The 13,473-nt window shown below is 57.1% G+C and overlaps 2 protein-coding genes across 5 annotated transcripts in view; one reads left to right on the forward strand and one right to left on the reverse strand.

The window, feature by feature from the left end:
- The window catches only part of RELA (RELA proto-oncogene, NF-kB subunit), a 59,687-nt gene extending 48,943 nt beyond the window's left edge, over nt 1-10,744 (forward strand). For both annotated transcript variants that reach the window (XM_087773013.1, XM_087773012.1), the window contains one exon: nt 10,617-10,744. In XM_087773013.1, the coding sequence (XP_087629139.1) occupies nt 10,617-10,729 (113 nt within the window). In that variant the 3' untranslated portion in view covers nt 10,730-10,744. The remainder of the gene's footprint in view (nt 1-10,616) is intronic.
- The window catches only part of DPF2 (double PHD fingers 2), a 22,256-nt gene continuing 8,783 nt past the window's right edge, over nt 1-13,473 (reverse strand). For 2 of the 3 annotated variants that reach the window (XM_087773011.1, XM_087773009.1), the window contains exons 2-12: nt 12,094-12,254; nt 11,902-12,009; nt 11,503-11,666; nt 7,992-8,084; nt 7,668-7,746; nt 6,974-7,015; nt 4,781-4,918; nt 4,387-4,515; nt 4,076-4,188; nt 2,613-2,694; nt 1-1,989 (exon numbers count right to left, since the gene is read on the reverse strand). In XM_087773011.1, coding sequence (XP_087629137.1) covers nt 1,913-1,989; nt 2,613-2,694; nt 4,076-4,188; nt 4,387-4,515; nt 4,781-4,918; nt 6,974-7,015; nt 7,668-7,746; nt 7,992-8,084; nt 11,503-11,666; nt 11,902-12,009; nt 12,094-12,226 — 1,158 coding nt within the window. In that variant the 5' untranslated portion in view covers nt 12,227-12,254 and the 3' untranslated portion in view covers nt 1-1,912. The remainder of the gene's footprint in view (nt 1,990-2,612; nt 2,695-4,075; nt 4,189-4,386; nt 4,516-4,780; nt 4,919-6,973; nt 7,016-7,667; nt 7,747-7,991; nt 8,085-11,502; nt 11,667-11,901; nt 12,010-12,093; nt 12,255-13,473) is intronic. The other variant, XM_087773010.1, reaches the window with a different exon arrangement.

Below are 13,473 nucleotides of genomic sequence, written 5' to 3' on the forward strand. Positions count from 1 at the left end.
TGCATTTTTAGCCATTTTTATTACGAAAAGAAGCCGTTTTGGTGTCACTTTGTGTTGGTTTTTGTTTTGTTTTGTTTTTTTTTTTTTTCCCGGATAAGACACAACCGTGAAGCTTTGCCGAGGGGAAATTGGGGTAAAACCCACCCGTTTTGGGACATTTCATCGTCCCGCCCCCGTCAGGGCGCGAAAACGGGGGAAACCCACCCAGTTTTAACCAAAACGCTTTCATTTCCACCTGAATCGCGCTCGAGGAAGGGAGGAGAGAAACCACCGGGCCGAGGCCGCTTCGTCACCCAGATCCCGGGTTGCTTTTTTGGTGGGTTTTTAAGGATTTTGGTTAATTTGGGGCTATTTTGGTCATTTTGGGGGCTGTTTGGGTCAATTTTGGGGCCATTTCGGCCAATTTTTGGGCTATTTTGGGGGCCATTTCAGTCATTTTGGGAGCCATTTTGGTCAATTTTGGGGCCATTTTGGGGGCCATTTCAGTCAATTTTTAGGCTATTTTTGCCATTTTGGGGGCCATTTTTGTCATTTTGGGAGCCATTTTGGACACTTTTGGGGCCATTTCGGCCATTTTGGGGGCCATTTCGGTCAATTTTGGGGCCATTTCGGTCAATTTTGGGGCTATTTTGGTCAATTTTGGACTATTTCGGTCATTTTGGGGGCCATTTTGGGAGCCATTTCGGTCAATTTTGGGGCCAATTTTGGGGCCAATTTTGGACTATTTTGGTCATTTTGGGGGCCATTTTGGGAGCCATTTCGGCCATTTTGGGGCCATTTCGGTCAATTTTTGGGGCTATTTCAGTCAATTTTGGAGATATTTTGGTTAATTTGGGGCTCTTTTGGTCAATTCGGGGCTATTTCAGTTATTTTTGAGGCTATTTTGGTCATTTTTAGGCCATTTTTCTGCTCATGGGGCTGGTTTCAGGGCTGCTGTGCCGCCGTCCCGGGTGGGTCCTCTCTTTTGGGGGGTTCGGGGAGGTGAAATTCGGGGTGCGGTGGCAGGGAGGGGGGGTTCGGAGGTAGGTTTTTTTAAGTTGATTTTTAGAAAAAACAGGCACATTCAGTCAACGGGACCCTTGGGGGGGGAGGGGAGCAGACGGGGATAGCGGGGTGTCCCCAGAGAGCCCCAAAACAGCGGCGTCTCCCGCCTCTCCCCGTCAGCAGCGTTTTGGGGGTGAAAGCGGCTTTTTTCCTCCCCCCCCGAACCCCAAAACAAACCCTGTGCGACCGTGACGGGGTGGGGGGGGGGTGGGGCGAAGCATTTTTCCCGCTGCGCCAGGTGGGAGCAAGGGAAAACCCCAAAATGGAGGGATTTTGCCCCGTTTCGTGCCGGCCGGAGGAGGATGTCGGGGTGTAAGGCCTCGTCTGGGCAGGGGGGGATCGGCCGGGCTGCGGGGAGCATCCTCCAAGGCGGGAGAGAAAAGAAATGATAAAAACGGGGAGGAAAAAAAGGAAATAAAAGTGGAAAAAAAAAGAAATCTCACCCCCAAAAATCAAAACATTAATAAAAAGCCCCAAAACCGTGACCCCCGCTGGCGCAAGGGTCTGAATTTTCCCGAGAAAAGGGGGGGAAAAGTGAGTTTTTTGGCACGCCGCGTTGCCGGGGAGGCGGAGGAGTGGATTTGGGCGCCTCATTTTGGGTGGAAAAGCCGGGAAACGGCGATGGGAAGGGCAGCCCTGTCCCATCCGCGTCCCCTCCGTAGGGACGGGGTCCCTGGGGAGAGGCTGCGGCAAAAATGAATAAAATAAACCCCTCCCCGAGCGATAAGAAAAAAAAACCCCAATCAACCCAAAACCAGGGGGAAAGTTTAAAAAAAAAAAAGGAAAATAAAAGAAAAAAGACCCCAAAAAAAGGGAGAAACACATGGAACGAGGGCACCGGGGAGCCCGTCCCGTCGGCGGAGCGGGATCAGGAGTTGTTCTGGTTCTGGTAGATGGAGGCTTTTTCCTTCAGCAGGTCCAGACACAAATGGCAGCTCCAGCTCCCTGCGGAGAGAAAAGACACGTGGGCGGCCTGGTTTTGCCCTCGTTAGGGCTTCGTTAAGGGTCACGGCTTCTTAATTAGAGGTAGAGAATAAGGCAGGGGTGGTTTGCAGGGCTGTTTGTGGGGTTGTGACCCCGCGAGCCTTCCTCCTCCTCGTTAACCTTCAAGCGAAGACGGCCAGGAGAGGGGTTGATAATTAACCGCCGGGCTAATTAACCAGCGGCGAGGCGTCATCGAGATTTTGGGGTCGGGTTTTTTTTTGTTGGGAACGCTGGGGTGTTTGTTTTTTTTTTTTTTTTTTTTTTGCTTCGACGCCATGAGGAGAAGGCGGGAGGAAGAGGAGGAAGAAGAGCGATCGCTCTCCGCTTTACCGGCCAATACGGAGACATTTTGGGGCACGAGGGATGTCGGCGATGGATTTTGGGGTGGAAAAGGGCTTTTCCGCTTCTCCGGCGGAGCAGAGAAGGAATAATCAGGGAACAGCCGGAATGACGGACCCCGTCATTTTCGATCGCGGCACGCCAGATCCCCAAAAACCACGGGCAGAAGCGGATCCGCACGGCTGAGAAATATCCTGGGCTGAATTCTGCTTGCTTTGACCCATTTCTCCCCCGTTTCCACTCACCTTCGGGTGGCTCCGACATGGGGGGGGTGAGACAGTACATGTGGTAGCCGCGGTCGCAGTCGTCGCAGAAGAGCAGCTGGTCCTAAGCCGAGGGGGGAGGAAAAAAAAAAAAAGAGGGAAAATTGGGATGATTCAACCCGGCCGCGGCTCAAAGACAACGCGGAGGGGACGAGGGTCCTTCTCTGTCCTCCTCCAAGCTCTGTCGGAGCCACCAGAAAGACATCGCCATGTCCTCCCGACTACCGAAAGCACAACCTTTTCCCTCAAAAAAAGATTTTGTCGTGTCCTAGAGGCTATCAAAGCCCAAAGATTTTCCCCAAAAAACCTCTCCCGTGTCCTACAGACTATCAAAGCCCAAAGATTTCCCCCCAAAAAGACTTTCCCGTGTCCTATGGACTATCAAAGCACGAAGATTTCTCCCCAAAAAGACTCCTGTGTTCTATGCACCATTAAAACCTCAAAGATTTCCCCCAAAAAACCTCTCCCGTGTCCTACAGACTATCAAAGCCCAAAGATTTCCCCCCAAAAAGACTCTCTCGTGTCCTACGGACTACAAAAGCCCAAAGATTTCCCCCAAGAAAGACTGCTCCGTGCTACAAACCTTTAAAAGCACGATTTCCCACAAAAAAGGCTTTGTTGTGTCCTGTGGACTATTAAAGCCCAAAGATTTCCCCCCCCAAAATCTCTCCCGTGTCCTACAGAGTATCAAAGAACAAAGATTTCTCCCCAAAAAAGACTCTCCTGTGTTCTACGGACCATTAAAACCCAAAGATTTCCCCCCAAAAAATCTCTCCCGCGTCCTACAGAGTATCAAAGCACAAAGATTTCTGCCCAAAAAGACTCCGCTCCGTCCTATGGACCATTAAAAGCACAAAAATTTCCCCCAGAAAGACGGCTCTGTGCTACCGAACACTAAAAGCACAAAGATTTTCCCCAAAAAAGCCTCTGCTGCATCCTACAGACTACAAAAACACCAAGATTTCCCCCCAAAAAGGCCCCGCGCACCCCAGGGCCTATAAAAACACCAAGATTTTCCCCCAAAAAGCCTCTGCCGCGTCCCAGGGCCTACGAAAACGCCAAGATTTCCCCCCAAAAAGCCCTGGGGGTACTCCTGTCGTTCTGGGGGGTGCTCCCGCCATTTTGGGGGTGCTCCCGTTGTTCTGGGGGGTACACCCACCAGTTTGGGGGTAGTCCTGCCAGTCTGGGGGGTACTCCCGTTGTTCTGTGGGGTGCTCCCACCATTTTGGCGGTAGTCCCACCATTCTGGGGGTACTTCTGCAGTTCTGGGTCTACTCCTGCCATTTTGGGGGTACTCCTGTTGTTGTAGGGGGGTACTCCCGCCATTTTGTGGGGTACGCCCACCGTTCTGGGTGGTCGTCCGGCCATTTTGGGGGCAGTCCCGCCATTTTAGGGGCACGCACGCCATTTCAGGGGGCAGTCCCGCCATTTCGGGGGGCACTCACATCGTTCTCGGAGGTGCCGCAGATATTGCAGCACTTGCACTCGATGCACTGCCAGCGGTACGTCTTGACGGCCGCCATCATCACCGGGGTGAACTGCAGGCAGGAGGGGTGCCCTGCGAAGCAGGCAGGAGAAAAGTGAAGGCAGGGGAGGGGAGGAAGGCAGCCCTCGCAACCGCGGGGCCGGGGACGAGCGGATAAAACCCCATTTTCTCCCCAGCTCCGACCCAAATCCTCGGCTTTTCCCGGCAGGCGAAGGCGCCGGGGATGGTTTGGCGACGCCGGCGGTGGGGAGAACGTTTTCCCCTCTTTACCTGATCGCCCGCAGTCGGAGCACGAGACCAACTCCTCCGGTTGTCCCGTCTTCTTGTTGATTTTGGAGTCTCCCAAGCAGAAATCGCAGTAGTTGTTGGGCAAAGCTAAACCGTCGGGACCTTTCTTGGCTGGAAAAGCAGAGCGGGAGAGACGGATTAGCCGCGGGGGCGAAGGCTTTCTGCACGGGACCAGGAAAAAACACTTCCACGGCGCAAATCCCAACACTCCGAGTAGCCTTTCCGGCAACGTCCGAGCCCCGGGGCGATGCTGCGGTGCTCAAAAGCATTGGAGAAGGGAAGCCGCTCGCTCCCAGCCCTGGCCCGAGTGGTTTCCCGGCTTTGCTGCCTGTTTTACGATGGGTTTTTTTTGGGAAAAGGGAGGTGTTTTCCTTACATTTCTGCTCCTCCGATCGCTGCGAGACGGGAGTTGGGGGCTGCGAATCGTCCTTGTCGTCGCCTTCTTCCTCGGCCAGGTGGGAATGAGCGTAGTGGTAGCTCAATCCCGGCCGATTCTTGTATCGCTTCCCGCAGACTACGGATAGAAACGGGGAAAAGTCTGAGCTCACCCCGGCAAGGAGCAAGAAAAACCCCGAATCCCGAATTATCCGGCATCCCCTGATCCCGTCTCCGGCTTTGAGCACAGACGGCTGCTCCCCTTCTGCCCCAAAATCACCTGGAATTTATTAAAACCACCCAGAAAACACTTTAACAAAGGAATTTGGGGCTGGACCCTCCGGATCGGATCCGGAGCAGCTGGAGAGGGAGCGCAGCTTCCTCCGCACCGCGGGAGGCTAAAGCCGATTTGGTGGGTGACGGATACCCACCGCGGCCGGATAACGATGGCAGCTCGTTAAGCGCAGCTTTACAGCCCTCGGGAAAGGAGTAAAACCACGCGGGGATCAATCCAAGCGGCAAAACCCGGTCGGAAAGACACAGAGCGAGGGATTTCCTACCCCAAAACCAGCGCCTACACCAGCCGGGTAAAAAAAATCGAGGCCGTCTTCAACGTGCACGAAGGGGAAATGTCGTTTTTTGGGACCCCGAGGAGGGAAACGGCAGCCGCCACCGGCGAATCTCGGCTCCGCTCCCTCCTCAGACCCACCGAACTCCTCCGAACCTGACCCGAGCGCGGGGTGAAATCACCCACCGCCCCAAACGCCATCGGTTTTCCCGCTTTCCATCCCCGTCACCGGTTTTCCGGGTTTTTTTTTTTTTTTTTTTTGGCAGCTTTTGAGCCGGGAGGCTCCGAGGACACCCCAAAACCCCCTTCCAGCCCCATACAGGCGCGGGCAGGACGAGCACGAAGCCGGCGCGAGGACCGGGATCGGGGTGAAATCCCCCCAGAAAGAGCCAGAGGGGGATTTACGGGGCCCGGTGGAGGAATTTAGCCATGGGTTTTCCCTACAACTTTTCACGGCATCCAGGCAAATCGGGGGGAAAAGTCGCTTTGGGATGAGTTTTCCTGAGCCTGGAGCTTTTCCGTAACATCCCAGACCTTTCTGGATCCACTTCCAGGCTCGCTTGAAGTCTGGAAAAACCTCACCAGGGCTCGTATCCCATCGACTCGCTCCAAAAACAGGGAGGGAAAGCGGCCGAGCTCGGCCTGCTCACCAAAACCAGGGTTTGAACCCCGCTCAGAGAGCCCGATTCCCGACAAAAGCCGCAGAGATTCCCCCCAGGCAAAGAGGTCTTGCCGCTCCGGAGAAGACGCTCGGCATCGGCAGGTCCGGAGCGGCTCGGCAAAGCGGCGCGAGCCTAGCGAAGGAGGGGGGAAAAAAAGCAGCCCGAAAAGCAGCCGTGACAACAATTACAACCTTATTACATCAAATTCCGGCTTTCCAGAGCCGAGGGCAGGATGGGGTCGGCCCCGCGAGCAGCCACGCGGAGCTGGCGGGCGGCGTTTTCTTTCCCCACCTCCCGCGGGGTTTCAAATTGACCTTTTTCCCCCCAAAAACAGGCAGGCCGGTATCTAAACACGAATCGGGTTTCCTCCTCCCAAACGGCGAGGAAGAGGAGCCGCCGCGAAGACGATCTCGGCTCTCCGGCTTGGCCGCGGGGGTTTATTCGCAGCCCCCCTGCCAACGTCGAACCCGCGCTTGCAGCTGACCCGTTTTGGGGCTTATTTTAAAGCAAAAAAGGTGTTGTTTTTTTTTTTTTTTTTTTTTTAAAGAAGCAGCAACGTACTGCGGCGCATCTTAAAAGGAAGGGGGCACGTCCCGGGCGCGCGGGATTTGGGAGCCAGGGAAGGGGTTTGGTGGAAACGCCGTGTTTTTTTTCCCATCCCCGTCGCCGCGGGGGGGGGATTAATCTTTGTTTTCCCTCTCGGGAGGCCGCTCTGCTGGCACGCACGACCGCTCTTCCCTGCTGGAAAAGGATCAGGCGAGCTCGGAGAGGAGCCGCCGAATCCCGCTGCCGGCGGGGAGGCCAGCTTTGACGTCGCTCGGTGGCCTTTGGCTTCTCCCTCCCCTTCTCCCCCGTGTCCCACCTCTCCCCGTAGGCTCCAGCGAGGTTTGGTGAGTAAAAACCTAACATTTGAGGAGAAGAAAGGTAGGAAGGAAATAAAAAAAGCAGACAGAGAGTGGACTACCTCGATCGGGAGGTTTCAAGGTATGCTTTTGTTTGTAACTATCTGAAACACAGAAAGAGAGTCGTGAGAAAACACACACGCACCAGGTCACGCACACGCACCAAGCGACAGACGGACTCTTAAAACGAGGAAAAAAAGGGGAGGAAAAAAAACCCCCACAAGTGCGTGGGGCTGGGGGTGGGGTTTTGGGAAGAAGCTCGTGTCAGCTCTTGCAGGACAGGAGGAAGAAGAGAGAAGGTCATTTCAAAGCCTCGCTTGCCCTTTTTTGCTCCCTTCGCCCTGTTAAATTGCTTTTTTTTTTTGGCCGCCCGCTTCCCCAGCGTGAGGAGGAGGAGGAGGAGGAAGCATCGGCAACCCTGGGCTCGCAGAGGAGCGGGCCAGGGAGTTACGGCCTCGGAAATAAAATCCCTGCCCCTGGAGCTGAGGAGTTTTTTAGCCAGAGCAGGATCAGCGCACGGTGTTGCGTTATCACAGCTACAAACGTCATTAAGTGGCTTTAACGAGGCACGATAAAGGAGGGGGAGGGCCGAGAATCCGAGGGGGTTCAAAACCCACCCTCCCCCGGCTGCGTAAATCTACCTTTTGAGGTTTAAAACCCAAATCCCAACGGACAACGCGACGGATTCCCAAAAACAACGCAGCCTGGCTCCGTTTCCCGGGCCCTAAGCGACGAGGAGAGGTTTTTAGTACTCACTGTCGCAAGCGTAGGGTTTATCCCGGTCTTCCAATATAGCTGCGTCCAGTTTCTTGCGAGCCCCTCCGACACCTTTCCCCTGGGAAAAATAAGGGGAAAAAGTTAAGGTTTAGGCAAAATTGTAGCCCAAAAGGCTCCTGGGTGATCGGGAGGACAACACCGTCGATCCGGAGTCAGAGAAAAACGCGATCCGACACTGCCACGTAGTGGGTGCAGCCCGAAACGGCCGTTGGCTGCGAGGATCAGCGGCAACGTCTCAAATTTGCCAGGAATCGCCACCAAAACAAGGCCGGGATCCAGCCGGACCCATCCGGTTGCTCTCACCTTGGCTTTCCCCTTCCCCCTCCGTTTCGGCGTATCTTCTTCGTAGTCTTCATCGTCCAAATCATCCAAGAAGTCATCCGGCTCGAGAATCCGCTAGGGAAGAGGAAAGGGGTTATGGCAGAGAAAACCTCGGCACGGATCGAGGGGAAAAGGGGAAAAATCGGGGAGGGAGAAACGTCGGCGCGGCCTCGGGTTGCCCGTCAGCAGCCAAACCCGTTTCAAACCTGTAATACCGAAGGAGGAGAAAGGATGTGAAGTTTTGGGGGAGAGAGACGGAATTTGGTACGTTTTATCGCCTAAAAAGTCACAGAAGGGCCCAAGACGGCACAAAGACGCTTGGGAAAAAAAAGAGTAACCAAGGAAAAGGCAAAAAGAGACGAGGTTTGGAGAAAATATTCATGTAGAAAAGCCCAGGAAGGGGAAAATATTGGGTTTTAGCAAAATTACAGAGCAATATTGCACACCTTGGTCTGCTCTGTGCTCTGCTGCTCCCCGCTGGGCGCGGGGGAAACGGGCAGCGCCGAGGGGGGAACGGGCAGCGCCGAGGGGGGAACGGGCAGCGCCGAGGGGGGAACGGGCGGCGCCGGGGGGGGAAGGGGGGCGCCGGGGGGGGAACGGGCAGCGCCGAGGGGGGGAACGGGGGCGCCGAGGGGGAAATGGGCAGCGCCAAGGGGGGAACGGGGGCACCGAGGGGGGAACGGGGGCACTGAGGAGGGGAAGGGGGGCGCCGAGGGGGAACGGGGGCACTGAGGGGGGAACGGGGGCACCGAGGGGGGAACGGGGGCACCGAGGGGGGAAGGAGGGCGCCGAGGGGGAACGGGGGCACTGAGGGGGGAACGGGCGGCGCCGAGGGGGGAACGGGGGGCGCCGAGGGGGGAACGGGCGGCGCCGAGGGGGGAACGGGCGGCGCCGAGGGGGAACGGGGGCGCCGAGGGGGAACGGGCAGCGCCGAGGGGGGAACGGGCAGCGCCGAGGGGGGAACGGGGGCGCCGAGGGGGGAACGGGGGCGCCGAGGGGGGAAGGGGGGCGCCGAGGGGGAACGGGGGCGCCAAGGGGGAAATGGGCAGCGCCAAGGGGGGAACGGGGGCACCGAGGGGGAACAGGGGCACTGAGGGGGGAAGGGGGGCGCCGAGGGGGAACGGGGGCACTGAGGGGGGAAGGGGGGCACCGAGGGGGGAACGGGGGCACTGAGGGGGGAAGGGGGGCGCCGAGGGGGGAACGGGCAGCGCCGAGGGGGGAACGGGGGCACTGAGGGGGGAACGGGGGCACCGAGGGGGAAACGGGGGCACCGAGGGGGGAACGGGGGCACTGAGGGGGGGAACGGGGGCACCGAGGGGGAACGGGGGCACCGAGGGGGGAACGGGGGCACTGAGGGGGGAAGGGGGGCGCCGAGGGGGGAACGGGGGCACCGAGGGGGAACGGGGGCACCGAGGGGGGGAACGGGGGCACTGAGGGGGGGGAAGGGGGGCGCCGAGGGGGGAACGGGCAGCGCCGAGGGGGGAACGGGGGCACTGAGGGGGGAACGGGGGCACCGAGGGGGAAACGGGGGCACTGAGGGGGGAAGGGGGGCGCCGAGGGGGGAACGGGCAGCGCCGAGGGGGAAACGGGCAGCGCCGAGGGGGAACGGGGGGCGCCGAGGGGGGAACGGGGGGCGCCGAGGGGGGAACGGGGAGCTCCTACAATCCCAACATCAATTAACAGTAAAGCACGGGCGAGTCTGGTGAAGGATGGATAGCAGGGAAGGTTTTAGCCACCTCTAAACCTTGGTAGAGCCTTAATATTTAAAGAAGCTTCTGAGTTGTGCCAAATCAGGGTGAGAAGGGGGAAGATCCGAGCCTCTTTTTTCTGCAGAAGGCAAATTTGCTCTCTCCTCTCTCCCCAACTCTCTTTTTTCTCCGTCAAAGCAGGGCTTCCTGCTCCGAGCTTCATTAGCGGTTGCGTAAAGCCCTTTCGCGCCAGGCGGGGATTAATTGCAGGGACAGGGTAAACACAGCAGCCGGGAAAATCATTAAATACGTGGTAAAAAACAGCTTTTTCCTGGCATTAAAAACACCCCACGAGCCAACCGCAAGGGGAAGAGGGCAAATCAGCAGCAGAGCGGCCCAAATTCCCAAGCAACAGAGGCGGCTTCGACTTGCAACCAGTCACAACCCTTTCCAGAACCGGTTCTCGTGATTTAGAACAACCCTGGCTTAGTTTATCGATGAAACCAGACACTTGTAACCTCGCTAAACGCTCGCCCTCGGCTTTTTCTTCCTTCCCATGTCTTCATTTTAAAATTTAACTCTGCTTTCTCTTCCGGAGCCCGTTCTCAAAGGGCTCGCAGAGAAGGCAGCGCTTTGAAGAGCTGGCTGAACATCCTTCTTACTCCTGTGCGACCGCTAGAAATCTCTTTTTAAAGATAAATTGACTATAAAGAAAGGGAAAAAAAGCTTTGCAGATAAGGAATAAAAGGAGCTCGGCTTGACAAGATGTCTCGGAGCGCGTCTCTGCTCAGGGAACCAAAAAGCAGCAAGAGGAGGCGATGAAAAACCTGCGCTCGCGGGGCTCACGGGGAAAAAAACGAAGCCGGGGAAGGGGAGAGACGGCGGGGACGGGGACCGGCACCTCGAAACCCCGGCAGATCCCCCCCCCGCCGCGGCCGTTTCGCACGGGTCCGCGGGTCAACGAGGGATGAAGGCTGTCCTGGGTGCGGACGCCCAGCGCAGAGCCTTAAACTGGGGGCTGAGACACAATAAAAGCCTCAGTTTGGGGGCCAGAACCTCCCTGATCCCAAACTTGGGGGCCAGAAACTCCCTTGCCCTCAATTTTGGGGCCAGAATCTCCCTTTCCCTCAATTTTAGGGCCAGAATCTCCCTTTCCCTCAATTTTGGGGTCAGAATCTCCCTTTCCCTCAATTTTGGGGCCAGAATCTCCCTTTCCCCAAATTTTGGGGCCAGAACCTCCCTTCTCCTGAATTTTGGGGCCAGAATATCCCTTCTCCTGAATTTTGGGGCCAGAATATCCCTTCCCCTCAATTTTGGGGCCAGAACCTCCCTTCTCCTGAATTTTGGGGCCAGAATCTCCCTTTCCCTCAATTTTGGGGCCGGAACCTCCCTTCCCCTAAATTTTGGGGTCAGAACCTCCCTCTCCCCTTGAATTTTGGGGCCAAAATCTTCCTTCCCCTGAATTTTGGAGCCAGAATCTCTCTTTCACTCAATTTTGGGGCCAGAACCCCCCTTCCTGGGAACTCGGGGAGTTTCTAACCGGATCGTGAGGAAGGGAACATCCACCTGCCTACAGGACATCGCCGTAGGGAGCCAAACCCTGGCTTCCCGCTCTCCGGTAGCCCCACGAGGCCGGTAGCATCACCTCTGCCCCCCAAAATCCATCCTAAATCCTTCTTCTGCGGCTGAAAGACGCAGAGAAAGCAGAGAGTGTGGAAAATCAGAGTGGCGTCATGGAGACGGGCGTGTTTTCCCCTGAAGCTCCCTTTCCCGACATCGGGGAGGAGCCCAGCTCTCTGCCGTACCTTCCGCGCGCGGCTGTTGGTGACGGGGAACTCGCCCAGGCTGTCGTCGTCGATGCGGGGGTCCGGGAGGGCACGTTTCTCCAATGGGTCGGTCCTCAACAGGGCTTCCAGGCTGCTGCCGTCCTGAGAGATCAGCCCTTCCTTCTTCAGGGTCTGATCCGTGTCTGCGAGGAGCCGGCGGAGGGAAAAAGGAAGAGAAAAATCAGTGCGGAACGTTGAACGCGGCCAGATCCCGTCTTACGCAGCCACGTTCGCAAGCTCCCCCGCCACGGCGGGGTCAGGCGAAGGGATTTACCAACCCTCGCTGCTGTTCGCCATCATCCGGCGCTATTCGGGCACGGTATTGCCAAAACCCGCACCCCTTACCGCCTGCAGAAAGCGGCGGCGGGACGGATTTACCTGGTTTGATAGAAGGGAAGGAAAGCCTCGGGTCCTCCGGAGGATGAGCACGGCGTTTCTTCCGCCAGCGGCGCGCGGGGTAGGAATAAAGCTGCCCGGCGGCTAAACCTTTCATAAAAAAAACCCCAAAATTATCCGAGGCGACGACACGCACCGATTCCTTGTCCCCAGTCCGGCGTTTTCCCGGTGTACCTGGCCCTCGGTGACGTTTCTCCATCCAGATGTAGCAGTTGCTTTGGGCCACCCCGGTCTGGGAATCGAGGAAAGGGAGGCGGACGCTCCTCTCGGCGCACAGCCGGGCGTTGTAGTTGTGGCACTGCTCCATGGCATCCCTGTAGTACTGCTCCCCGAGGCTGCCGGGGGGAAAAAGAGGCTCAGCGCTCATCCCAACCACCCCGATCCTTAATTCCAGCCCCGGCACGCATCCGCCGGGAGAGGGAAACGCCGCGTTCCTTCCCGGACCCGCGCTCGGAGGAAGCTTGGCCTGAAACACCACCTCTGCAAGGTGAAGATGCGACACGCCGCGATTATTTTCGGAGGACAGAGACGTCCCCTCGCCCGGCGAAAGCACAGAGACGCGGGGACCACCGCGACCGGCGATTGTACCCTTCCGCGCCGCCGGCAGACAAAAACGTGGCATCGCTAAGAGATCCCCTCGGCACTCTTCACTCCCGCAAAACCTTTTCTGAGAAGCCCGCACCGGCGCCTACGCGTTATTACTGGATTCGAGCGGCCGCGGGCGTCTCTCTGCCTTCCTTAAGTGCATTAATCGTGCCCCATCCTCTTTTTTAAGAGCACGGCCTCTTCGTGCCACATCCCTCCTTCAAGCGGAGGCCGTCAGCTGTAATTACAGTCATTTGGATGGTGAAATCTCCCCACCGCGCGTGGCAGGGAGAGGGGAAGAGCCCAGAGTCCGTTCGGCTGCCGGAGACCGAGCTTTCCCCTCCCTGGCGCCACGAGAGGAGACGCGCTCTTTGTTTATATCAATATATATTGATTTTGGCGCTTTAATACCGGCTGGAACGACTGCACCGAGCCCAAGGAGCCCCGTAATCACCCACGCTCCTGAGACGGCTAATTTAGACGAGCAACTAACGAGGCGAAAGACTCCTCGGCACGCGCGGTAGGTGAAATAACTCGCCCGACGGAGGAAAAAGAGACGGGACAGAAATCGCTTCGTCGCGGGGTTTTTATTCCAGCGCAAGGAAAAGTCGGATGCGCGGGGAGACGGCCAGAAGAAAACCAACGGGCAGAGAGGGAATAATTAAGAAGATGATATTGGTAAATCTTAAATGCAAATGAGGATTGCCGCGCTCGTTTCCTTACGGAGCCGGGTCGGCCCGAGCCGTGACGGAGAAACGGGGATCGTCGCAGCGGATTTGGTGCGACGGCAGCGATTTTGGAAGGGGGAACGGTGTCCCAGCAGCAATTAAAAGCGATGAGAAAAGTCCCAAATCGCCTTTTTCTCTCTGCTGACTGCAGAGGGAGCCCAAACCCCAGGCTCAGGCGCAGGCAACGGGGATGTAAATCCCTCCCGAAGCTTTTAATTTCCTCCTAAATCACCGCGCCGCT

The sequence above is a fragment of the Nipponia nippon genome, unplaced genomic scaffold (genome assembly GCF_047370975.1).
Source record: "Nipponia nippon isolate SJK-2023a ecotype South Korea unplaced genomic scaffold, ASM4737097v1 scaffold_38, whole genome shotgun sequence".
Lineage (NCBI taxonomy): Eukaryota > Metazoa > Chordata > Aves > Pelecaniformes > Threskiornithidae > Nipponia > Nipponia nippon.